This window comes from Fusarium fujikuroi, chromosome FFUJ_chr06 (assembly GCF_900079805.1).
Source record: "Fusarium fujikuroi IMI 58289 draft genome, chromosome FFUJ_chr06".
Taxonomy (NCBI): domain Eukaryota; kingdom Fungi; phylum Ascomycota; class Sordariomycetes; order Hypocreales; family Nectriaceae; genus Fusarium; species Fusarium fujikuroi.
Genome location: NC_036627.1, coordinates 3,563,644 through 3,588,372, shown reverse-complemented (window position 1 = coordinate 3,588,372; position 24,729 = coordinate 3,563,644). Strand labels below are relative to the sequence as shown.

The 24,729-nt window shown below is 47.0% G+C and overlaps 11 protein-coding genes; 6 read left to right on the top strand and 5 right to left on the bottom strand.

Moving 5' to 3' along the window:
* Positions 1-470: 470 nt before the first annotated feature.
* FFUJ_06450 (uncharacterized protein) lies at positions 471-1,075 on the top strand (the record flags this gene model as incomplete). XM_023579776.1 has 2 exons in its annotated part: positions 471-761; positions 812-1,075. 2 exons carry the CDS (start codon positions 471-473, stop codon positions 1,073-1,075), a joined length of 555 nt encoding a protein of 184 aa, XP_023432551.1.
* A 185-nt stretch (positions 1,076-1,260) lies between these two features.
* Positions 1,261-2,372, bottom strand: FFUJ_06449 (related to lipase/esterase; the record flags this gene model as incomplete). XM_023579775.1 has 2 exons in its annotated part: positions 1,261-1,426; positions 1,477-2,372. 2 exons carry the CDS (start codon positions 2,370-2,372, stop codon positions 1,261-1,263), a joined length of 1,062 nt encoding a protein of 353 aa, XP_023432550.1.
* A 675-nt stretch (positions 2,373-3,047) lies between these two features.
* On the top strand, positions 3,048-5,024 carry FFUJ_06448 (uncharacterized protein; the record flags this gene model as incomplete). XM_023579774.1 has 9 exons in its annotated part: positions 3,048-3,269; positions 3,323-3,460; positions 3,510-3,517; positions 3,568-3,704; positions 3,760-3,806; positions 3,868-3,896; positions 3,958-3,991; positions 4,042-4,129; positions 4,180-5,024. The coding sequence occupies 9 exons, from the start codon at positions 3,048-3,050 to the stop codon at positions 5,022-5,024; spliced, it is 1,548 nt and encodes a 515-aa protein (XP_023432862.1).
* Positions 5,025-5,785: 761 nt separating this feature from the next.
* On the top strand, positions 5,786-6,270 carry FFUJ_06447 (uncharacterized protein; the record flags this gene model as incomplete). XM_023579773.1 has 3 exons in its annotated part: positions 5,786-6,058; positions 6,110-6,120; positions 6,165-6,270. 3 exons carry the CDS (start codon positions 5,786-5,788, stop codon positions 6,268-6,270), a joined length of 390 nt encoding a protein of 129 aa, XP_023432861.1.
* Positions 6,271-7,246: 976 nt separating this feature from the next.
* On the top strand, positions 7,247-9,176 carry FFUJ_06446 (uncharacterized protein; the record flags this gene model as incomplete). XM_023579771.1 has 2 exons in its annotated part: positions 7,247-8,392; positions 8,451-9,176. 2 exons carry the CDS (start codon positions 7,247-7,249, stop codon positions 9,174-9,176), a joined length of 1,872 nt encoding a protein of 623 aa, XP_023432549.1.
* Positions 9,177-9,353: 177 nt separating this feature from the next.
* FFUJ_06445 (uncharacterized protein) lies at positions 9,354-10,723 on the bottom strand (the record flags this gene model as incomplete). XM_023579770.1 has 6 exons in its annotated part: positions 9,354-9,745; positions 9,794-9,952; positions 10,015-10,103; positions 10,153-10,358; positions 10,438-10,650; positions 10,700-10,723. The coding sequence occupies 6 exons, from the start codon at positions 10,721-10,723 to the stop codon at positions 9,354-9,356; spliced, it is 1,083 nt and encodes a 360-aa protein (XP_023432548.1).
* Positions 10,724-12,875: 2,152 nt separating this feature from the next.
* On the top strand, positions 12,876-14,949 carry FFUJ_06444 (probable DHA14-like major facilitator; ABC transporter; the record flags this gene model as incomplete). XM_023579769.1 has 9 exons in its annotated part: positions 12,876-13,004; positions 13,068-13,496; positions 13,550-13,591; positions 13,646-14,026; positions 14,074-14,115; positions 14,164-14,323; positions 14,368-14,508; positions 14,580-14,848; positions 14,902-14,949. 9 exons carry the CDS (start codon positions 12,876-12,878, stop codon positions 14,947-14,949), a joined length of 1,641 nt encoding a protein of 546 aa, XP_023432547.1.
* A 947-nt stretch (positions 14,950-15,896) lies between these two features.
* Positions 15,897-16,545, bottom strand: FFUJ_06443 (uncharacterized protein; the record flags this gene model as incomplete). XM_023579768.1 has 3 exons in its annotated part: positions 15,897-16,037; positions 16,251-16,468; positions 16,521-16,545. The coding sequence occupies 3 exons, from the start codon at positions 16,543-16,545 to the stop codon at positions 15,897-15,899; spliced, it is 384 nt and encodes a 127-aa protein (XP_023432546.1).
* Positions 16,546-17,319: 774 nt separating this feature from the next.
* FFUJ_06442 (uncharacterized protein) lies at positions 17,320-18,327 on the bottom strand (the record flags this gene model as incomplete). XM_023579767.1 has 3 exons in its annotated part: positions 17,320-17,950; positions 18,007-18,089; positions 18,181-18,327. 3 exons carry the CDS (start codon positions 18,325-18,327, stop codon positions 17,320-17,322), a joined length of 861 nt encoding a protein of 286 aa, XP_023432545.1.
* A 788-nt stretch (positions 18,328-19,115) lies between these two features.
* FFUJ_06441 (uncharacterized protein) lies at positions 19,116-22,151 on the bottom strand (the record flags this gene model as incomplete). XM_023579766.1 has 7 exons in its annotated part: positions 19,116-19,464; positions 19,510-19,649; positions 19,701-19,741; positions 19,792-19,920; positions 19,972-20,036; positions 20,089-21,832; positions 21,884-22,151. 7 exons carry the CDS (start codon positions 22,149-22,151, stop codon positions 19,116-19,118), a joined length of 2,736 nt encoding a protein of 911 aa, XP_023432544.1.
* Positions 22,152-22,516: 365 nt separating this feature from the next.
* On the top strand, positions 22,517-24,290 carry FFUJ_06440 (uncharacterized protein; the record flags this gene model as incomplete). XM_023579765.1 has 2 exons in its annotated part: positions 22,517-22,900; positions 22,959-24,290. The coding sequence occupies 2 exons, from the start codon at positions 22,517-22,519 to the stop codon at positions 24,288-24,290; spliced, it is 1,716 nt and encodes a 571-aa protein (XP_023432543.1).
* Positions 24,291-24,729: the final 439 nt, after the last annotated feature.

Genomic DNA, 24,729 nt, shown 5'->3' with positions numbered 1-24,729 from the left:
CCGCCAAGGCCTCCTTATCTTAACACGCACTCCATATCATTTCAAATACGAATAAATCTGCCCGAAGAAACTCGGCTTCCGAATGTCAATAATCTTATCTCACAGGTCATATTATGCACGAGTCCGTTGCGGATCATGCCCAATTTGGTATGTCTGCTTACGCCGCGTCTTCCTATAGGCTCTCGCTGTCTCGCTTTTCGCTCCGCGACAACTCGCGAGATGATGATCTTTAGTGCTGATGACCCTACGGAATTTGAAAAATTTGTGGTATTTGGAAAAAGGCCTTCCGAAAGACAGAAGCAAAGTCAGAGATGTGGGCAAGATTGACGATGTTGAGGCCGCGTCATTGGGAGTGCCAAGACTGCGAGGAGAGATATATAATGCCTTGATAGGAAGACATCTTGAGCTCATTACTCTACGCACTTTGAGTCCTGGTAGAACTCCTTTACCTGATATTATCGCTATTCAAGATGAAAGTCTCTAATCTTTTGTTGTCTCTTCTCCCTCTGACAGCAGCTGCATCAAGCATTCCCCAAACTCGCACAGTTTCTGCTCTTGAACCAGCCTCATCCGCCGAATGCTGCCCCTTCACTTACAAACCGACATGTACCAAGAATCTCGAACGAGTTTATCACATCAAGCTCTTCTACAACCGAAAGGAAGGCATTACGCCTGAGCAGTTCAACGCCTACTGGGCCAACAACCATACCAAGACTGCTGGAGACTTTCACTTACGTTTTGGGGTTTACAAGTACTCGCAGGTGAGCAATTCAAATCTTCAACTACTTACATAAGCTAAACCCTTTGGTAGTACCACTCTACCCCTGAACTTCGAGACATTCTTCGCGTCCCCGGTGCAGCTCCAGTGCTAGAGTTCGATGGCGCTGCAGAATTCTGGGTTCCAACTATGGAGACGTTCCAGGCTATGGGATCTGATCCATTCTACAGAGATGTGATTACTCCTGATGAGAACAACTTCATTGATCACTCCTCCATGAGGATGATTGTTGGTTTCGACTATATCATGGTGGATAACCAAAACGCTGTCACGGAGCATGGAAGAACCTTTCAATAGAATATGGACAAGAGATGATAGTGCTCATGAAATAGAGGCGAGAAGAAGGACGGGATATCGGACTTAGATAATACCTTGCTAGTACAGCCCCAAAACGAAAACGCATACTTCACACAGATAGACAAAATCGTCAAATTCTATGTATATACAATATGATGTGTTATTCGCGAACGTATTCTGCATATTCACTCTAGCTTGATCTCAAACTTTCCTGAAGGCTCGGGCTTCGAGAGCGCCCACTTGATTCCATCCTCCATGACCTTGTCCCACCTCTTGCTCTCAGTCAATTGGTCTCCGAAGCGGCGGAAGCCGTGAGGTAGACCATTGAAAACATGTACGTTCGTGGGTGTCCTGTAAATTCAGTCAGAATTGATAATGGGGTCGCTTGTTTCACGACTTACCCTGCCTCAACAAGCTTCTGTCCATAGAAGAGAGCTTCGTCTCTCAAGGGATCCAAGCCACAAATACCCAGCGTCGAAGGCGGCATGTTCTTGAGCTGCTCAACAGTTGCAAGTCCAACATTGAAGCATACGTCTTTCGGGTCCGGATTTTGAATCTTCAATAGCCCAGTAAACTTATCGAGCGCTGCCTTGTTGATCAACGGAGCATCCGCATTCTGAACATATGAAGACAAAGAAGGTTCCCTCATCTGCTCCATGATAGGTGCGTAGCAATCGGGATGAACAAGAGCAGGAATCATCAACACCTGACCAGCGAGCTTCGGTCGTGAAAGAGCATCAGGAGCGATATTCTGACGAAGCGTCAAGGAGGCTGCTAGTTGGGCACCAGCTGAGATTCCACCGACAACGACTTGGCTAGGAACTCCGAGAAGTTCGTCAATGTGATCATGAACCCAGTGAAATGCGTCGACGACGTCTTCCCATGCTGTGGGATAAGCATAATCCGGGGCATGACGATAGTTGAGATTGACGACCGTGATATTGGCCATGACTGCGATGCGAGTGCAGATAGCATCTTCAGATGGAATGTTTCCAAAGACATAACCGCCGCCGTGGAGATGGATGTAGACAGGAAGACGAGAGCCCTCTTCGGCAGAAGCAGGTCTGTAGGTTCGAACCTCAAGAGGAAAGCCGTCTCTTGAAGTGACGGTGTAATCTTTCATGTGAATAGGGTAGTCTTTGAGTTTCTCCATCTCGCTCTGGGCCAGTTGTTCTCGGTACATGTTCGTGAGGCGCTGCATCTCCTTCAGGTCAAGATGGCCTGGAATAGGCGGCCTGCTATCCGTGACGGCTAGCCATTCTGCTGTTGCATGTCCATATTGAGTGAAGTCAGCCATGATGAATATCCTCTGGTCGGTGCGATCAAGTTAGGGCGTTAAAACAAAATTTGCTAAGATATCAAGCAAGATATTGGCAGTTTAGGAATTTTGAAGCTATCGTGGGAAATGCCGAGGAAGAAGTCGTCGCATGATGTCCGCGGGTCTAAAGTTGTCGCCGAACCCCTCAACTTCGCCGAACTCGGTATAAGTGACTGCCGAAGCATCCACATAAATCGGTGAGAAGTCCGGGAACTCATAAAATCATGAATTTTTAACATCGTGATGATTTCTCGCTAGAAGCGAAAAGCTTTACCTCAATTTATTGATTCTTGACAAGTCGACTATCGTCGTAAGTATGTGGCTTGAGCATTCGGCAGTTCAATTCATAACTAAGAGGAACTCAACTCTATTAAGCGCGCCAATCACGATAGCTTTACACAAAGTCAACCAAGAATCAAACCAACTACGTCACGATATTCACTGTTTACAAAAGGCCCGACAACGTCTCAACGTTACATAGGATCAGGGTCAAATGCAACTTTCCCCCGCATATTAAACCAATACCGAACAAGATCTGCATGAACTTCCGGGGCCGTCGGAGATGAATACAAACTTTAAAGCTTCCTTGGTTTCCTCTCATAAAATGAAGGTTTCCTCCTTTTCCATCTTGGTTTGGTCAAGAACAGCGCAACGATGAAATTCCTCACCGCTGTGACTGGTGCGATAGCTCTTCTGCAGAGCGCTGATGCAGCCACTTGGAAGGATTACGAGCCGCAGAGTCGCACGCCGAGCTCCTGTCCTGATTATGTCGACTATTCGCAGAAACCGCACAAGCCGCTTTCGTCTGGCAAGTTGAAGCTGCCGTTTATGAGGCCAAGTGAAGAATGCAGGACTTTCAAGAGCCCAGCTGTTGAGGTGCGTCCACAAATACCTTGAAATGAGATCCCTCATGGCTGACTTGATTTTAGAAAGTCATCAGCGACATCAAGAAGCGCGTCAAGAATCCTGACCTGGCGCGTCTGTTTGAGAATACGTTCCCATCGACACTCGACACGACGGTCAAGTATTTCGATGCGAAGAAAAATCTAGCTTTTATTGTTACTGGTGTAGGTCTTTCGACTTTTCCTTGAGAATGTTGGCTAATATAATGCCTAGGATATCACGTATGCATCAACGTTCGTTTCATGGGAATCCACTAACAAAGAGTGAAAAGTGCACAATGGCTACGCGATACGGGCAATCAATTTGCCCATCTGTACAAGCTTCTGCCCCAAGATAAAAACTTGAAGGCCCTCGTCAAGGCTATCATCAATACTGAGGCGAGATACATTTCTGAGTACCCGTATTGCGGTATGTGCCATTCTATTTGACCACAAGAGACTATGAGCTAATTGAGAGCGCCAAGGCTCCTTCCAACCACCGCCCGAGAGTGGTCTGAGCCCTTCAGTCAATGTATGAACCCTGAGGAGATGTTATATCATAACTGATCTGGCAATATTAACGCGGTGAATAGGACTATGCTACACTTGTTACTGTCAACCCGTATGTTTTGCCCAAGGCCCTATGTTCTTCCTGAACTCAAACTAACATCAGCGGTTCATAGACCAGTCGACAATCAAACAGTGTTCGAGTGCAAGGTATGTCATCGCTCTGACATGCTACCATACCATTGGCTAACTACTTTCAGTACGAACTTGACTCTCTGGCTGGCTTCCTCAAGATCGCACGATCATACTATGATAACACCAAAGATGCTTCTTTCATCAACGACAATTGTACGTTAACGAATTCATGGTGTTTTCACTAACTTACTGATATACGACAGTCAAATCTGCCATGAAGCAAATCCTCCGAGTCATTGATGAACAATCTCAAAGCACATGGGCCGAAGATTGGTCTTACATCAGCTACTACAACTGGACAGGCCAAGCAGGATCACTCTCTCCCCCAGTACCCAATAGCGGAAATGGTGAACCGAAGCTAGCCAATGGTCTCGTTGGCTGCAGCCATCGTCCTTCAGATGACCTATCAGTCTTCAACTACATCACTTCCGACAATGCCATGATGTCAGTTGAGCTCGATAACGTTGCCAATGTATTGGACAAAGTGGGAGGTCAAAAGGGCCTCTCTACAACGCTGCGTGGCCATGCCGAGACGATTCGACAAGCTGTTTGGAACCACACTCTCACTGCGAATGGTATTTTCGCTTACGAGACCAATGGATATGGCGGCCAGTACATTATGGATGATGCCAACGTCCCTAGCCTCGTATCCCTGCCATATCTAGGCTTTCTCAAGCGCGACGATCCTACATACAAGAAGACCAAGTCTACTCTTTTCTCACGAGCGAACCCTTATTACGCTGTTGGAAAGAAGTTCAGTGGAATTGGTGGACCGCACGCGAATGCGACTAACCCATGGCCTATGGCACATGTCTCAGCTATCTATGGAACAGATGATGACAATGAGATCACTGAGCGACTCAATATGATCATGGAGAATACTGCAGGTCTAGGGTTGATCCACGAGAGTGTGAATATTTACAACTCGTCTGTTTTTACACGACCGTGGTTTGCTTGGGCCAATAGCTATTTTGCCGAAATGGTCCTGGATTTGGCCGAGAGAAAGCCTGGGTTGATTTTCAAGGATGATAAGCCATATGTCATTTAGAACTCATCACCTAGGAACATGACAGATTACTCTTGATGCGTGCTCAAAAAAGAGTAACTATTCACAATCTTCCCCCTAAAAGTCTTGTCTTGTTCCAGTATCGAGTATCGAGAAGATTTCAATAAGCCGAAATGGTACTACATTGTTGAAAATTATTTACTAATTTAACCTTAAGCAAAGAGTTAATCTCAAATTTGTGGAGGTAGCAACAAAGGTCCACGTGCATAGTCAGTTTGGATATCATTGCAGACGGATATTGAAGTATGAGTGAGGCTCAGCAGTGGCCATATGCAAGATAACACAACGCAGAACATTACTAACAGCTTACACGGCCTTTTATTGGGCTCCATTCGCAACAATAACTGCTTTGTCAGAGTGGACCCATATTGATAGCGAATGGGATTAGTGAAAGGAAGCCAATAGGGTGCGACTATCCACGAGGCGGCCGACCGAACGGTAACAGTGGCCAAAGAGTTAACCCAGCTGGCATCGCTTAAGCTATTCTAGAGCAGTCGACGGGGACAAAGGAAAGTACCTCTTTCTCAAAAAGGATGGTGCGGACGGTGCGGAAGAAATGCACCTTCGAATATGCGCGAGCATGCAGTGAAAACTCGTATTGGTGGAAAGGATATCAAGTTCCTTCACCGACAACCCGATCTACCATATTTCCTCAATTATAAAACCATCTGAATATACCGTCATCCCACAAGAACTCAAGCCTCTCAAGACTCAACTTCAAAGTCCCCACCGATTCCTACACAATGCAGCTCATTAACTTCTACGCCCTCACAGTCTTGGCCACCTCGGCCCTGGCTGCAGACTGTTTCGGCAACGGTAACAAGGACGTAGGAAAGTTCATCACAGCTTATTGGGATGCTCGTGAGAGAATGTGTAGTAACTCAGGCTGTACTTACCAGGAGGCTTGTACCACCTCGGGATCTTTTACTGTCAAGGGTCTTGGTGTTGACACTATCCTGAATGTTGAGATCAAGCGCAAGAACACTGGTGGTAAGAAGGGTTTCAAGGACTGCTGGGTACGTATTCCAAGCTTACATGGTAGACTATGCTAATTGGTGCTGTGACAGGATGCTACAGAGTATGTGATTCGATATTTAGTTCTGACTCGTCTAATTCTTCTAGGGACATCATCAACCAGTGCCCCAAGGGTGGCTCGAAGCAGCTGAGTGGATCGTGGGAGGCCAATGGTCAGCTGTACACGGTCAATGGATATTTCTCGTTCAACTGAGAGCAGATATTTGCACGAGCCTTGAACAGCTCTCGTGACCAGCTTGAATCTCTCCACTAAGCGGCTCTGGGGAATGCGACACAGGAGGAATTTATGCCGTTTGGAGTAAATCTCAGCAAGATGTTTTGTCTCAATAAACGAATCCTATAAACAAGGCTTCCTTTTGATAATTCTTTCCTGGGGGTGATTGAATTATGCATTGCCGGTGAAATCACCAAGACAGACTGTCAGTCTTCCCCGGTGAACGCGTAAGTGGGGGAATGGTCAGTACAAGTTTTATGTCTTGCGTACAAATTCTTTGATTTGAGATTCATGCTTTCTACTGAAACATCGCGATCGTGACGGAGATATTTCGCATGCTCAACCGGGTGAACTCAGCTTTCATACCAACATTTATTTTTAGTTGTTTTTATTGATGTCGCTTATAAATGGAGTTTTGCTGTGACGGAGGAAAAACAAGCATAAAGCCAAGACAGACGGCGCGCACGGCCCCTGCAGTGGTATCGATAAGAGCTCTGGTCCGCAAGTTGCTCCTCCCATCTTCATGTTGGTTCCTGTTTGTTTGTTGCATGTCGTGATCTGGTTCTTCTTGCATTTCCCCTTACCAGCCATTCTCCCTCATTGCTTGGCTGCTCGACCTAGATGCGCGTATTGTCCTAGTTTGTCTGCGTACCCCGAGACCGATAGATCATATGCCATGATCAGGCCATCCTCACCCGGCCGTTCTCCCTTGACGGCCCGTCACGCATGCGAGATTTGCAGGCAAGTCAAGCCAAGACAAGCCCGTCCCCGCATCGATATGCACTGTGTACCTTTTTCGAAAGTTGAACTGACGACTAGGTTCGACGAGCAGAGAGCGAAAGGTCCGGTGTGATAGGGCTTTGCCAAAATGCAGGTTTGTTCTGTCTGTCCCATACAAGCCCAGACCAGTTTCAGTCCGTCAACGTATGTTGCACACTGGAATAAAGGTGACTAGATGCAACGTGAAGCTGAAGCTTTGGCCTATGTCCCGCAAAGACGATGCGACCGGCTCAATCAACCTTGCGGGTACAGCCCGATTTCTCAGCGTCGTACTCGCGATGAACAGCTGCAGGAGCTCCAGGAGCGATTGGCCAAGACCGAAGCTCAGCTCGCTCTCGAGATCCCGCGAACAAGGACAGGTTCCATGGCCTCACATTTGCAGCCCCCATCGGCCACTACTGCGCCCGTCTTGCCATCACGTTGGCCTGATGCCCTTGGCTCTATTACTCCGGACACCAACACCCAGTACCATCTCGCGACTACAGCATCATCACACGTTTCCACTGTCCCCGGATCTGTAGGTCCGTCAACTGGCCGTAACCCCATGGACCTAGACAGCCACCGAAACATGGGCACGGCTATCGATCTACCGACTAACAGCTCACCCATGCTAGATATTGACCTGTTTAATCCAGGAGCCGACTCCAACATAGCCTTCGACTGGTGCAACCCGCTTACAGCCCTGGAACCACTGGACAACATACTCCTCACTCGCCTATCGCCACGGTCTCTGGCTCACAGCGGCACCGAGGAGGAAATCTCGCACGCGGAACTAAATGCACTGCACAAGTACTACTTTGAATCCATTTACTTCTCCTTTCCCTTCTTGAACCAAGATCGCTTTGCGGCAGAATCGATGAGAGACGGGCTTGCTATAAGTGCCCTCAATTACGCAGTTGCACTCGCTGGATGCGCTCACTCATCCTCTTCCCAGAACAAAGAGTCTGCTTGCTATGTATTAGCAAGGAACTATGCAGAGAAGTGCGAAAGAGATGACCAGTTGAACGACCTCAATTTGTTGCAGGCTCTACTCTTTATCGGAAGATATGAGGCTATGGCTGGGAAGCTCGAAAGGAGCTGGATGACACTGGGACGTGCTGTGATGCTATCCAGGCTTCTTGGACTGCCGTACATGGATAAACGAAATGAAGAAGATGGATTTCAAGACTCTCAAAACCATGACGGCTCCGGCCTGAGCCTGCCTGAAACGACCGATCAGGTTCTTCTAGAGGAACGAAGAAGGACCTTCTGGGCTTTGTACATATTACTTAGTTACATCAAGACACGTACCGGATGGCAATACATGCTCGGCGACATAAAGGTGAGATAACCCTATCAACTTTCTTGGAGCGCTTCGGCACGAAACTCAAACTATCCAGAAATTTTACATCGACCTCCCATCACCAGGGTTACTGAGATCCGGCCTATTCACGCTCAAGATGCCCTATCTCTCAGACATAGACTTGGAACCCAGCACCGAGATCTCATCCTATGCAGGTTGCGTCCTAATGGTAGAGCTAGCCCTACGCTGCTTTGACCACGGCCAAAGGCGGACTTCAGAGGGTTTCTGGGACGGCTACTGCGATCTTGTGAAAAGGACGGATGTGCTTTTTGGTATGCTGAAACAACACCTGAATGCTACGTCTATCCGAGAGGACCCCGTTGCCTTCAGTCTGTATCTGAACCTCCGCGCAACCGAGATCTTTTCCCATGAGTCAGCTATTACTCGCAGCGAAGAACAAGGCCTGCCACCGCTGATGACGACTGAAAGTCAACGTCGTGCCACTGCAGCTGCTTTTCAGATATCAACTGCAGTGCATCTCAATCTTCCCTCTCCTGGGAAGACCGAAAGCGACATTATTATGCTGCAAGCCATTTTCATCGCGTGGCCGCTTACCATGGCCTTGAAAGCATTTCATCGCGAGCTGGTGAAGGGTGGTGACCGCGACGGTATGAACGGTGTTGTCGCATCGTCAAGATTGCTGTTTGCCGCTCTGGATCATATTGAGGAGTCAGGCGGACACTGGCATCGTAGCGTCTCACACGCTGAGGAGAGACTCCAGGAATGGGAAGAAAAGAATAGCTTCAACTCCTTAACGTTATGATGATGAACTATGGATCTCATAAAAGTCCTGACCTATGATAAGTTCATGTTATGCAGGGGGTTAGGTATTGGATTCGCAGCCACAGTGATACGTCAATCGCTGGTAAAAGTCGCTTGGAGACGAAGGGCTTGTTGGCTCAGCTTTTACATATATTACCTCTATGGTTCTATTTCTCTATTACACACTTTCTATTCGATGTACTGTACTATACTCTGGCTGCCCATTTACACTGTTAGTAATAGTCTCCCTGGACACTGTTACATTTTGCGACAGTGTTATCCCGTTTATGTTGTTCAGCTCCGTCTCGCTGCCAGCTATACTTTCTGGACTCATGGTCTCGGCGTGCCTCTGATGGTTCTTTCCTGTTCCCTGCCAGTAGACCCCTGTTCCGCCATTAAAAGTTCCTGGTTTCCGGGAACGATTCGGTGGTATTGCTTGGACTCCTGATTGGTCTTCGCTCGTGAGTAACGTCGTAGATTTCAGGTTGATGAGCTTTCGCAGGAGGGGCCGAACTGCTGTAAGAGCGACGACTATGACAGAGATACAGATCTCAGCAGTTGCCCAAATGTCTAAGAGTATGTTAGATATGGGTTTGAGGGGAGGTTGAGAGAACTGACATATAGATATGGCATTGTCAACGTAGACCATGGTTATAAATCTACCAACGCTGACAGCGATTGTAATGACGCCCAGGCTGAAAACGATAGCTAGTCCGATCTTTTTACGTGTTGAAGTCATCTTGAGGGTGGCCAGTAATGGGATCGGATATGCTACGTCTAACTGAGGGTCAGATATCGGGATTTGAAAGGTTAACTGGGTTACGAAAGTTGAGACTTACTCAGCACCTCGGATATAAAGTTCATAGACCACAGAAGCCGCATAAGTGTCATGGATGTGAAGGATGTGCACTCTTGTTCTCCTTTTGCCCTGAATATCCCGTCAGCGGTACCCTAGAGTTTTCCGAATTGTTACTGACCAGTTGACCGAAGGATCAGGACCGCACCAGAACCAGTCGCAGAAGAAAGTGATGACCGCAAAAGAGGCCGTAATGCCAGCTAGACAATAGAGCGCAATGCGCATTTTTGGTTGCGAGATTGGCACAAGGTTAAAATAGAAGGCGATGATGCTGAATTTTGGAAAGTATATGCCTGTGTCGAACAAATGATTTGTCGCAAATCGGACCTAAATCATCAGATGGGATTAGTATGCACGATCACTGGAGCGGAGAAACATCAAGATTATACTTGCACTGGTTGCTCACCTTTCGAATAGCGACATTATCTATTGTGAAATTATCCATCGCATCCATGGAGTAAGTAATAGTGTCGCAAATCAGTAAACCCTGGCAGGACAATAAGCCAGCAATGAGCCAGTAGTCAGCGGAGAACAATCGCGCTTTTCTCATGACTACGCGGACATAAATGCGGCAGGCGACTGATGTGTAGGCGAGGGCCATGAAGGACCACTCAAAGCCCTGAAAGATCAGCATTCTCCTATTGTAAAACCGAAATGTCAATACATACCATAACAGCCCTACTGGATATCATACTGGCGATATCCCGTACAAGGGAGTCGGTCGTTTGGGAGAGAAACTATACAGAAAATACCGTCACATCACGAATCAGAAAATCAAGAAAAGAGGAAAAGGGACCCCGGTAAGCCAGCGAGGGGCACACAGCGACCGCTTATTATAGCGACCGCTATCAGAGCCTAGAGTCTGGTGCTAGCACATCATGGCGCACGCTACGCCACCACTGTAAGCAGGAATAGAGTTACCCGGCCCCCAATCATGGAATGCCCAACCTGCATTCGAGCGAATATTCCCCACTATAACCGCGGGCGCAGATTACGCCAAGCAACGAGTGTCAAAGCGTAGACACCATCGAAGACAATGCCTTTCTTCGTTTGAACAACATGTCACTTCTACGACTCGTGTACTATCGATTGCAGATAAAAAGGATGTTTTAGTTGGCGACTGCAGGCGAGACACGGAGGGTTGGACCATATCAAATGCCGATACAGAAACATCTTTCTATGATGCCTTGACGCATCAACGGGCGAAATCCAGGCACCGCTAAAGTCAAAGCAGAGTCTTAGTTACAGTGGTGCGACCTCCTTAAATCCGGCCGTCCACTAATCGCTTCGGGGACTGCCACACAGTCACACTACTTGTCGATCGCACGAGTCAAGAAATGTCAAGCAAAGTGTGCCGCTTGTGGATGCCAAGCTCCTCTATTGAACTGGCGCAAGCCACAGTGCTGTGATTGACCCAGGCCTTCCGAGTCCAGGGACTGGGAATTCATAGTGGCTTACGGAGCATTTAGTTAGTGCTCTATTTATTTCCATGACCCTTTTGTCGCCGGAAATGAAGACCATCCTGTGATTTAAGCTTTTTGGTGGTACTTCGCATTCCGTGCGCCGTCGTCATGTATTTAAGATATACACATAGACTGTCCGTAATGAGCGCATGAGCTTCCCATGTGACTTTTCCTTCAAATTAGCTGTCAACGCTTTCCATAGATACTCTTTTGAAGCTGCCAACTCAGCAGCCATCTTAAGGTACAACAAGAAGCATCTGTGGCAATTTTTACTCGAACCTGAGGAGCTTTTACCATGAGAGCTAAAGAATTGTTGGTCACCATCTCCGAAGCATATTTCTCGAACTCGCTCAGTCTAATAATTTTAGCAAGGCTACACAGGGGACTGCGCACCTTGAAGAAGTGGAGGTTCTGGCTTTTTGACGATTTGACTATGAAGCTATTTGCAAGTAATATCCTCCAGGCTCTATAGTACGGCAGCTTCGGAAGCATTGCAACGTATATGCTTGATCTCCAACAGGACTGGTATGTCGCCTGCTAACAACTGATTGCGTCTGTTGAACGTCCTGGCCACGGATTTCCATTCTCAAGAACACCTTAGGTCTTGAGCTACAGCACTGTAAGCAATTATCTGAGCCTAGTCTCGGATGTCTTACATGGCTGCTAGTATTTGCATGATGCGACTTACTTAGTCTCGATGCTGTAATGGTCATCTGGGGAAACTGATGCAGCCTGACATGAACATCTCTGAAAATAAAAGCAATAATATCTTGAATATGTTCTGACTTTTAATGAAGCCGAGCCATAGCTTCTCTAACCATGGAGAGCCGACTGTCTGCCGAGGAGACTCGTTTTCCTCACAGAGAATCGCCAATAAGCTAGGGCAGACCCCTGAGACACAAGACACTCCTTTCCTTCGGCTTTCTCAAGGGTCTTGATACCTACCTACCCTAGGACATCATTGAGCGAGAAACGTGGTGGGTGATGCTCCATAATCTCCCAGGACTAAGCCTGGAACCTATTCGCATTTTCCATTGGAATGTTCACCTGTTTCGCAAGTTGTAATACACTGCCATCCCCTTATTTCACTCCTTAAGCCCTTTGAATGCAACAGCCGAGTCAAACCAATCAGTAGCCGCCCTCGGTGCTGAACGGACTAGCGTAGAGAGTGGAGTTATCTTCTGGCCAATTGCAGGTCTTATACTGCTTGGCAGGACGGCCCCACCGTGTCCGTGTCCGCCCCATGTCCGTCCCTGATCTTGTATATCTCACTGCAAGCCTTCAACGTGACAAAAGTCTTCCCCTTTCGTATCAGATGATGAAATCGCATTACCATTCTTAATTCAAATCGTACCAAGATCCTCTCTGAATTCACACGATAATGAGTGATCAAATTTCCGAGAAACCTGCGGATGCAGCACCCGGAAGCCCGCATACTCCCGGCGACCTCGCTGATAATGGCGACACATATCTCAGTGAGACCGAAAAGCGTCGTATTCAGGGTTGGAGAGTGAGTTATTCCAAAAACCTTGGCCTTCCACGCTTTGTCGCTAACATTGGTTGCTTGGTTTAGTGGGCTGTTTCCTATTCAGCAATGCTGTCTACAACGCTCCTCTTTGCTATCGACAATACCATCGTTGCAAACATCCAGCCTAGTATCATCAACGACTTTGGCCATCTCGAGCTTATGTCATGGATCGGTACGGGTTTCGCTCTCGGCACCATGTTTATTCTACTCTGGGGCAAAGTATACGGCGTCTTCAACATCAAATGGGTCTACATCTTCAACATCTTCCTTTTCGAGGCCGGGAGTGCTGTATGCGGTGCTGCACCTAACATCCAAGCACTCGTAATAGGCCGTGTCATCGCTGGTGTCGGTGGTTCTGGAATGTATTCTGGCACCTTGACATATGTATCGGTTCTTACCAACGAGCAAGAGAAGCCAGCATACCTTGCTGGAAGCACTGTTGTGTGGGGCATTGGTAGTGTTCTTGGCCCTGTAGTAAGTCCCCTCTCCCGTCTCGTCAATGACTCTAGACTGATCATTCCCGGTAGGTTGGCGGCGCATTCGCAACAAGTAGTGCGACCTGGAGATGGGTATGTAATTTTCCTCCTTTCTCTCATTCGAAACGTACTGACTCAATACCCTAGGGATTCTACATCAATCTCCCCATCGGCGCTGTTTTTGCCCCTGCGTACTTCCTTCTATTCCCCTGTACCGATCCCAACCCTACCAAAACTCTCGCTGAAAAGCTCCGCCTCGTCGATTGGATCAACGCAGTCATCTTCCTGGCGGGATCTGCTTGCCTGACCGTTGCGCTGACCTTCGGCGGTGTCGTCTACTCACTTAAATCAGGGACCATCATTGCACTCTGGACTGTCACCGGCGTTCTTCTGGCGGCTTTCATAGTCCTGCTTAAAATACATCCTCTAGTCTCCAAAGAAAACCGCCTGTATCCCCTGCACTTTTTCAAGAAGTGGATTCTTATCAACATGCAGCTCCAAGTCTTTTTATCTTCAGGCATCATCTTAGTAAGTTGCATAGTATTGAGAGGAATACGTTGACTAACCATGTCCAGGCCATGACTTACTTCGTCCCGTTGTACTTTCAGTTCATCAAGGTAAGGGTTCTGACTGCGTCATGAGGTATTCGTAACTGACATCTTCAGGGCGATGGAGCGCTCGAAGCTGGCGTTCGTTTACTTCCTTTGATCATGTTTATGGTTGCTGTCTCAATGTTGAACGGCTTCTTGATGCCAAAATACGGACTGATTCCTGTTTGGTACATTGGAGGTAGTGCTTTTGCACTCATCGGTAGTGCTCTAATGTGTAAGTTGCTCATTATTCTGGTAGTCTGTTCTAACGCCCTCCAGATACCATTGATGAAACCACATCTAACGGCAAGGTATACGGCTACAACGTGCTTGTCGGGGCCGGAGCGGGATGCTATATCGTCGCTGGGTTCGCCATCATGCAGTCACTGGTTCCCACCAGCGAAATTGCCAATGCAGTTGGTGCCATGACAATTTGCAAGTATCCCCTGGCAAATCATTCGGCGTTGTCTCCAGCTGATCTTTGACTCTAGCCCAGGATCTCGGAATGGTACTCTTTCTAGCTATCAGTGGCAGCCTGTTCCACAACGTCGCCGTTGACAAAGTGGGCAATGCTCTGCCAACCGCCTCCCAAACTGAGATTGGAAACTTGATTGCGGGCACCAGCAGCGCCGTGTTCAAAGCCCTTTCTGAGGAAGAAAAGGCCGTGGTTATCCCAGAAATCGCAAGTGCTATGAAGGCCATATGGGCTTTTTTCATGGCGGCCGCTGCGCTTAGTTTCGTGTGCGCTTGCCCACTAGTTGTAGGTCTCTCATCTCATAAATATGTCGATTAATTAATACTTACCAAACTTAGAACGCTAAGCTTGATGGAAAGAAGATAGAACCAACTGCGTTAGCCTAAAGGGTGGTGAGACCTTTTGGAGCGCCATAGATGGAGAACATTGCTTGAACATCCATTACATTTGCGTGTCTAGGAATTTTATTATTTGGTGGATGCTTAATCTTTCATGTAGCTTGACTATGATCTTTTAGCAACAGTCACACAGCAGAACAAACATCCGTTGCAATAAGAGATGATTTACAATCTTGAATGAACCCCAATTACTTGCCTAGATTTGGCTGTTCCCTAAATATGCTGCCGAGTAAGAGAGTCCATTTGTTAGAATAGTTGCTACTTGTGAAATCCGGACATGAAAACGTCACAAGGTCCTGCAAGCGCGTTCAATCAACGTCCTACATGGAAAACTCGTGATAACACCCGTTCATGGCAGATCAGTCGTTAGTACTCCCGCTAGTGGTGGTGAGTGGTTCGGCATCAACTTGAATTCGATTATTGCCTCATATTTGAGACAAATATTCTGAGCTCAGTAAACCTTTCAAACTCGTGTTGTTGAGTTCAACAAAACCTGACCTGTCCCTTCCAAAGCCAAACATATGATACCCAGAGGCGCCAAGATGAAACAGCCATATAGCCGACCCTATAGCAGCCAAGATCGCAATTACATGCGGGAAAGCAACTTCGAATCTACCATTCCAATTATTCCAATCCATTCCTGTCTTCTTCTTCTTCTTCTTCGCCGCCTTGCCTTTCATTTAATACTCCTTCTCAGCCTCAATCGTGTCTTGCCAACCTAGGATCTCTCTTCTCTCTTCAAACGCGACAAAGTTCAGTTTAGTTGCTGTAACACACAGACCTGCAATTTTCTGCGCTAGCGTATCGAGTCCTATGACCGGCGTCAGCCATCGCTGGAGGACATATGCCTTCCATCCGTCGTAAGCTTGCTGCCTCGTCAAGGCACCCCCAGCTTTGACTATCGACCGAGCACACTCTACTCGTGTGTCTTGGTGCTAATGGCGCATGGCATCGTGTAACTCTACGTCACTGGGCTTTTTGTTTGGGTGCTTCGCCAGTAAAGTATGCAGCGTATTCGCGATTACGACGGCATCTTCCATCGCTGTGTTGCCCCCAAGGGCCGAGTTAGGGGTGACCTAGTCAAGTTAGCCACGTCAAGACGCCGGTGAAGTGTCGTTCATGGGACCGCGGACCTTGTGAACAGCGTTTCCAGCCAGAGGAATTCAGCTTAGAGTCCAATGCTCCTGAACCCCCCCTTGAAGTGATATCATTTGTGCTTTCAGACGTCGCTTCTACAATTCCTCAACTACGACTGTATCTGTGACAGGACGCTCAGATATCTTACTTACAAGCGCCTCCATATCGGCCTCAGTATAACGTCGGCGCGTGGGCCACGTACACTGCTGGTCTTCGGGGAGCTTGATGTGGTCAATGATGGAAGTCCAATCTGGTTGGCAGAGGAGGAGAAAAGAGTACTTATGATTGGAGGTGATTTCCACGTCGTAAGCACCAATACCGGGGACTGGTGAGCTTGCTATGACAAAAGCATTGTATTGAGTGACCATAGCTTAGGACTGTGAGCAACAGATAACGGCAGAGATAAGGCCACACACACTCACCTCTCTTCTCATCAGCTGTGATCATTTCAGGGCATAGAGCATTGTCTTTTCTCCACGTGATCTCGTGGACCTTGGAATGGACGCCACCAGAGTCAAATAGCTGTACATACTTCTGCTCTGCCGTAGCAAGGTACGCTTACGTGACTCGAGCTTGCCATTTCATGATGCGGTGGCGATGCCGGTGACAGCCTTTTGATGCTGCTTCAGCGCTTCTAAACTTTGCGCCGGCATGGTTGGGCCTCGATGGGAGCAAAACTTATCAAGGATCTCTGCTCTCTTTCAAGTAACCCCCATCCTTATTCTTGGCTTCTATTACTGCCTTGAATCAATTGGCTCTCAAGGGCCTGTCACACCAATGTCATTAAGAGAGGCCAAATGGTGGATCATTGCAGTTATACACATAAGACAATGGTTATATGATGGAAATCTATTTCTCACTGGCTCTTGCCATATCAACCAGTCATGCCAGTGGCAGGATTAAATAACCCAGGCCTCACAAATATAAATGAAGTATTATTGTGTTATTACGAGGGCCGATCCAATTTCTGTCCGTGTCTTCAACATCTTCATACACTTTGATTATATATATAAAGCAACTCCTGTTAACTGAGGACCACCTTCCGATGTTTATTGCAATCTCCGACCTTATCATTATTTCTTTTTCTTTCTAGAGAATATTTTTACCTTGATTGCACAAGCAGGACCAGGGCGCTCTTCCACAAGTTTCGATGTAAACTCCTTGTCCGACGACCTCTTCTGTGGGAGTGGTTGCAACTCGTACTTGGCTGAGATAACGCCCTCAATTTTGCCATTCGGCTCGTAGCATCGTCTGGAAAGGATCATCTGGACCACTGTAGGTGTATTTTCCATTTTTGGCATCGGGGGCAGTACTGAAAGACTCGTTGCTGAACAGGCAGACGGTGTAGTAGCCAGTGGTGAAACCAAACTTGATATAGAGAGCTTTAGTGTAAGATGAAAGTTTCTCAGTATTAGGTTTAATGATGAACTGAGTACTCGAACCCTTGGTGTTCTTGCCGGTGATTTGGAAAGAGAAACCTGCGTCCTTGGGTATCTCGGTTGGAGTAATGGCACACTCGAGTGCAGTCGAAGGAGGATCATCGATCTTCTCGAGCCAGCCATTGTATCCCCTCATATTGTCAACAAACTTCTCACCAGGGGTCTTCTCGGGTTCTGGTCTGCCATAAACCAAGGAGAAAAACGAAATAATCAAACCAACCACCAGAATAACTTGTCCAATGACGGGGATGAAGGCACACGTAGAGAACAAGCCAATAATCCCAACGATCACAGCAGCCACCAGAATAGCAATATATTCAGTCGCTAATCCTCTGCCAGCTCCGGAGAGCTTATCCCATTGGTTGCACAAATCCCAAATTATGAACGCGATAACAACAATACTTATAGCGACGCTAAGGAAGCGTATGTCTCTTGATGAGAGTGGGAGCCTTCTTCTCATTTATCATACCAAGTAGTCTCTCTTGATGCGTTCTTGTTTCCACCTTTAGCGAGGTCCTCGAGGTTGGAGTCGTAAACGTTGGACTCAAAGCTCTATATCGTTGGCCTTTCCAAGGGCATACGTCGGCAGCTTCCTACCGCTTGTCTGATTTATCCGCTAACACTGCGTCATCAGTTCCCTTACATTATTAACTTCAGTTCTCAGGAGAAAATGAGTGAGGATGTCGAAAATTCCCTTCGTTACATCCGTCGTGGCTCGTCCTATCTGGGCTACGCTCATGTCTTTGCCTCCCATGACAATACTGTAGATGCTGAATCCAATGAGGCTCATCTAAGGTCGAAGTTCGTTAAGACCGAGGCATATCAGTCGGGTAATGGTTTGAGACCTCGCGGGTTATCGTCAGCCTGTAAGCGTACGCTGATAAGCGCCGAGGCATAGGTCTAGACACATGTAAAGCTGGAACTACGTATAGCTGAAAAATATGTGGGGACCTTGCGAGGTCTACAAATTTTCTTAAATGTAGGAAAGGATTGTTTGTGACTGGTCGTTGGAAGCCCGAGTTCAACTTATTGCCAATTGAGCGGAAATATAGCTATTCTGGTCAGGATTGTGTCTTAGCAAGTCGAAAAAACTGTTTATTCCTACGTCAATATCATATTCACAGAACTATATAAGTCTTGGCATCTGGCTGTATCGTCTATGGAAAAGTAGGCTTAGGACCACATTCTAGTTTTGAATAGCCTAGATCATCTTCTTTCCAATAATAATACAACCATTAAATACTAGAACAAGCAGAATATATACTGACATACCGTGTTCTTATTTGTTACCTGTGGTTGCAGCCTAAAGGTTAACCTTATAGGTCGCATTCATCTCCATAGATACTGACATACAAACACTATTCTTGGCATGGAGATTGAATTCAACGTAAAAATTTGGACTTTTGCCTCAAGGAATCTTGTAAGCAATAACACGGCAGTCAACGAGTGGCCTCTGTTTCCGAACTGGCGAGAATATTGAGTTCCATTCGGCAAACCTGTGACTTGCAATTGAGATTTTTTGGCTGAGTGCTTAAATCAGCAGAGAGAACTTTGACAAAGTTATTACTTCCTTCTCAATCACATCTCATCTTCTTCTTCTCCTTCTGACCTGATCTCATGGTCTTTCTTCATCCAGCAAGCTTCCACTGCGGAAGTGACAGTGTCCCAGTCTGCATCCACAACGCGTCCTACAAATAAGACTTTGACGTAGTGTTCAACGGTCGTAAGTTTTGCATAACATACTCGATTTCGCCGACTTATTTTCTCGCCGTCCTCGTGTATATGAACACGAATAGGCGGAAACCCCGGTGTGGGCTCCCCTTGTAAAAGTTGTGGTGGGGGACACCCTGATTCATGAACGATTCCATGACTTTGAGGATCAACTGCTTTCTTTTTTAATGCTTTCCCGCCATATGTTGTAATTGGCCTGTTTCGTCAGCTATTGTCTTTCGTTCGCAACAGTTTCACTAACACGCATGTGCAATGACCTCTGTCATTGGCGACAACAATGAAGCGACGAAAGTGGATCATGATACATTCACCATACCGATCACGATATATTGTTTCATCGCTGTCATCGCGGGCAGGCTCAGGCCAGAGAATTTTAAATACCTGCAAGAAATACGTCAGGGACGAAGAACATGCTTATGCTTCAATACATACCTCGCCAGGCTGGAACTTCCACGAAGGAGCTATTCGGTAACCTGTTGCGATATTAGGCTTTGTGGGTTGGTAATGGGTTTTCCAGGCTTACGGGCATCCAACGTCTCATCGTACTCTGGAGCCTCTGTCGTCTCATGAGTGACGTCCGGTGGCAGTTCAATGGACTCCGTCATATGTTGTGTATTCCTTAGGTCCGATGCCGTTTCAACTTCGGCATGCACTTTGTGGTGCGTAAGCCTTCCTGTATAAAAGCATTATCTCAATGACTTACATAACGTTGTTAAAATGCTTTGGCACTCTCCGATTTTGGTGAAGCCAGTGGTGAAGGAAATGGATCTCAGGTGTGTTAGCAGTAGTTTAATCAACGAATATGCGGGACTTGGCTCACTCTTGAAGTACCTGGAGTATTCCGTTAAGAATGTCATGCACGGTTCCTAGTCCACCCACTGCTTCAGCGACGAGCGTGATCTGTCTCTGTTGGTCTTCCAAACTGTACTCATGAATCTTATCAAGCTCCATCCTGGCTGCATCAAGAAATATCTGCAGGTCCCTCAGTATCTCCGTCAAACGATCTCCGGCTGTTGGGGTCACGTGAACTTTCCAGTCACATTCCAAGAGCTGTTTTGTGATTGATAAACATCTCCCAGCATCATTCGAGGCTAGTTCGAATGCAAACTTAGCGTGGCCACCTAGAGTTAGGCCGATTGCGATGAGATCGGACTTTATTGCCATAAAGAACATTGCATCATATTGCAACATTCTAAGTATCTCCTTCATCTCAGGGGGATAAGATAGATTTTCAGTGGGCTTCAACTGAGTGCCTGACACATCTTCTTCCTTTTCTTCGTCTTCTCCCTCTGCTTCATCTTCTTCATCTTCCTCATCTTCAAACTGTTCTGGTGTCGATGAATCGTCAGGGTCAATATTGAACAATTTGGAGAATTGACTCTCGTCCATGTTCTTCTCGTCACTGGATATAGTCCTCGGTAGAGCAAATAATGCAATTCGCTCAAGATGGTTTGCTAGATGATTGGTCAGACCCTTGGGAAATGGCTGCTCTTCGAAACATATGGGGCAGCTATCACGGTCATCCACGCGGCCCAGTCTAGAGACGTTGGCGAAGTCCTCAAGTTGTTCACCTGAGAGATCTCTATCATGCTCTAATAACAGATGTCGCTGAAAACTTTCAGATGTCGCATACAAGATGTCGGGGTGATCGCGGCATCGCCAACTGGATCGATGCAAAGCTTCTTCGTGGTCCACCCACGCTTTTCTCGACTGATAAACGTCTTTGGCAGAATTGCATGCTTCATACGTGCATACATAAGGTCTCAAGTCTTGGAGTACATGCGATTTCCAGCTTTTTCCTCTCCCTTCCTTTGGGGGGCAAACAACCCAACAGTAAGGGCAAGTAAACGAGTCTCCATTCATTGCCTCCGCGGGAGGTTTGGGAACCTCAATTCCCTTTCCGTCGGCATCGAGGGCAGTCGAGGCGAGTGATATTATGGTTTCTCTCTCCGTTCTGTCATCTAAGGCGGGATCATACGGTGTCGCATTGGTTTCAGAGAGGTGGCTTTGTTCCGCAACCGCGGGAGGGATTTCAAGCCGCTGGATTTGTGGGAGTCCTTCTTGCACTTGAGCCTCTGATGCTGAGGGCCTTTCTCTGACATGTGTCCGATGCACAGTTAAAATTTGAACACCAAGCTTTCTAGCATGCTTTTCCCAATACCGAAATTGTTTCCGACGCAAGACATTGGATGTTGCAAGTCTCTCAAGGAGAAAGTCGGATGATTCAACACCTTGAGCCCTTTCTTGACGCATAGTTATAAAGATTTCAGTCAGGTGCCTCGAGTCGAACTCATAAAGCGTATCGAACAGGTCGATTCCAGTGTCGTTGTCCACTGCTTGGATCAAGCTGGCCCTGGTAGAACTGGGGCGAACACCAGAGTTGCGAATTTTGTACGATAATCGGTACAGGTTGTTTAGTATGTCAGTGATACTTGTGACTCTCATAGATAACTCTGTTGTTGGGAAGTACTCGTTGCTTGCGTCATCGTCGGATTCTTCGCTTATATCTGAGGGCATAGATTCCTCATCAAATGGAAGCCGTTCTCCCGATATGACAGCGGTCGCTACATTGACCTTAGCTGCCCATCTCCTTCATCTCGGTTGATTAAGCTTACACTCTTCCAATGCTATGTCAAGCTGTTGGAGAAGTTTCGAGACGTTTTCTTGCATGACAGCCGACTCTCTCAATCTGTAATCAAGCGAAGAATAGCCTGTCTGCAAAGCACCCAGATTCCCACACCAAACTCTGAACTTTCCAAGCTGTATCTCAATTGTCGAGGGCGGCATCTGCTGAAGAAATCGAGGCGCAGTACCTCTGAGGCTTGACAAAAGATACTGGAAGCCATTGATACATGATCGACTTAGGCTTAGGACTGTACTCATCGTGGCGATCAAGTGGTCTCAGTTACACTGCCTTATGGCCAGCAGATGGAAATGCGCCAGCTCAGAAAGAAAATGGTGCCATGTTCAAGACACTCCAGTTCCGATATAGCATAAGTTGTTACCCCGCTTCGGACAATCTCTGCTCAAAATCCCTCGATATGCGTAAGCGATATCAGTTTTCATCTTGGATGCTCAGCTGTCACGGCAAGGGCGCTCATGATTGGTAGCCTGATTCTCAGTATGCAGGCTGGCCAAAAGGCCGAGGACTTGATCTGATCATCCAAAGGCGGGGTATTATGAATTTTCCTCTTCTTATTCTGTCTGTATCCAACTGAAGCTTGACAACATTATACGCAGCGAGCTCGATGTCGGGGTTTGAGATCGCTGGCATTGTTCTAGGGTCCATCCCTCTCCTCATCTCAGCGACAGAGCACTATCGCAACAGCCTCGATCGCGCAACTGCTTTCCGCAAATGGAAGGACGTACTAAACTCGGCTTTGCGGGAATTCTGGTATCAGCACTCGTCTTTCGAGTCGAGTTTGAGGATCATTCTCAAGGATGTGGCTAGCCCACCCGAAATAGAGGAGATGATTGGAGATCCTCACCATGAACTCTGGAAGTCACGAGACCTGTCCCAGGCCTTACAGGAGAGGCTCAAAAACTCATACCGACCTTATATATATGTCATCGAGGATATGCGTGCGTATATGAAAAGGCTAGCTACCCATTTAGATATAGATCGTGATGCTGTGAGTAATTTCGACAGGAGCTAAATAGTACGTGTATTGACCTAAAATATCATTATAGGGAACTGCGGATGATCTTGAGGCCATTATAAAAGCAAACGAGAGATTGCCTTCTGCTGGGGGCCTTATAACCTTTGAGTTCAAGCGTGCCGTCAAATTAACCATGAAAAGAAAAGAGGTCCAGAAACTCCTTGATGATATGAAAGCATCTAACAACCGCCTGGACGAGCTCAGAGCCAAGTCAGAGGCTCTGAGTAACAACAGCATAACCCCAAGTACTGCTGAAAAGTTGGGATTCAGCTCGTCACTGCAGCAGATTCAAAACTATGCAACCATGTTGCATCAAACTCTAGGAAAAGCATGGTCCTGTTCATCTCATGCTTCCCACGAAATTCGTCTACTGTTGGAAGACAGAGTCGTACGTCGCAAGGAACTAAAATCTCTCAAGAAGGTGAAACCGCCAAGCCAACCACTTTCTTTCACGATCACTCATAAATCGCCAACGAGCTGTGCACTTTGGAAGTCCGCCAAAATAGAGATTATTGATTCAGACCGGGAAGCTGATAAAGAAAACAAAACAGTACGATTCAAAGAATCAGACACCCGGAGATTCGGTCAGGGCCAGCAAAGCATTAACATCCGAAGTATTCATGGTTTAACAGTGGTTGGAGGCCTTTGCACCGCCTTTCGCTGTTACAACAGGTTTGGCTTTGGACTTGACGACCAGGGTGTACTTTATGAGACCTATCAGGCCGAAATCAAACCTGTCTGTTGCGCGGATAATCTGATCAGCCTTCAGGAACTCCTCTTGGCACGTTCTGATAAGAAATGCATCATCCCTTTGACAGACCAGCAGCGGTATCGACTATCGATTATTCTGACTTCATCATTTCTTCAACTGTATTCAACTCCCTGGCTCAACAAATACTGGAACCAACGCACAATACTCTTCTCTTCAACCTTGAAGGATGATCAGCTTGAGGTTGACCTTGGGCACCCTTTCATCGCAGAGAGCTACGGGAGTTCTCCATGTCAAAACACCACCTCAATGGAAGCGAAGGAAGTTGCAGATGATAGCGCAAATCTTCTGATGTTGGCCAAGATTCTTCTTCAGATCAAGTTCCATGATCGAGCGAGTTCCATCAGCAATAAGGAAAGAGCATCGGATCCAACAACTTTCGACCGAGTCCGGGAGTCTCAACTCCTTAATCAGTGGGTATTTCAGGAGAGGGAGAACTTATCCCTGGGGCACCAGAATGCCATTAAGTTCTGCATAGACTCTTCTAATAGAACTGATGCTGATCTTTGGGATCTAAAGTTTCGGCAAATAGTTCTGGACAAGGTGATAGTGCCTTTGGTTGATGAACTAAATTACATGCAAGGGGTCACGTAACTTAGACGCCAAGAGATGAGAATGTACACATGCATATTCTGGCTTAGAGTATTGTTTATAAGTCCTTTAATTTGATTCTAGAGCGAGTGGATGACCAAAATGGTACTGAGGAGGTCAGACTATGTCCATGACTTGATGATGCTTACCAGGAGCACACTTTGAGACCGAGAGCCTGATTCAATACATGAGCAAAGTACAGTGGGGGCCACTTTGTTGAACGAATGAGAGTGAGATAGACTGCGCAGGCCCCACCCGCTATACCCCTTTCAGTCGAGAAGGCTGCCACCCACTTGCATGAGCACCTGAAGGACTCTAAGCATCAGATGGAAGGTGGCAGGCAGTAAACAAGGACAAAAGAAAGAATTCTCTTCATCAATCTAAGCCATCATGGGGCGTGATTGCTGTCGTCAATCTCATATCCTTATCTCTGTCTGGCAAG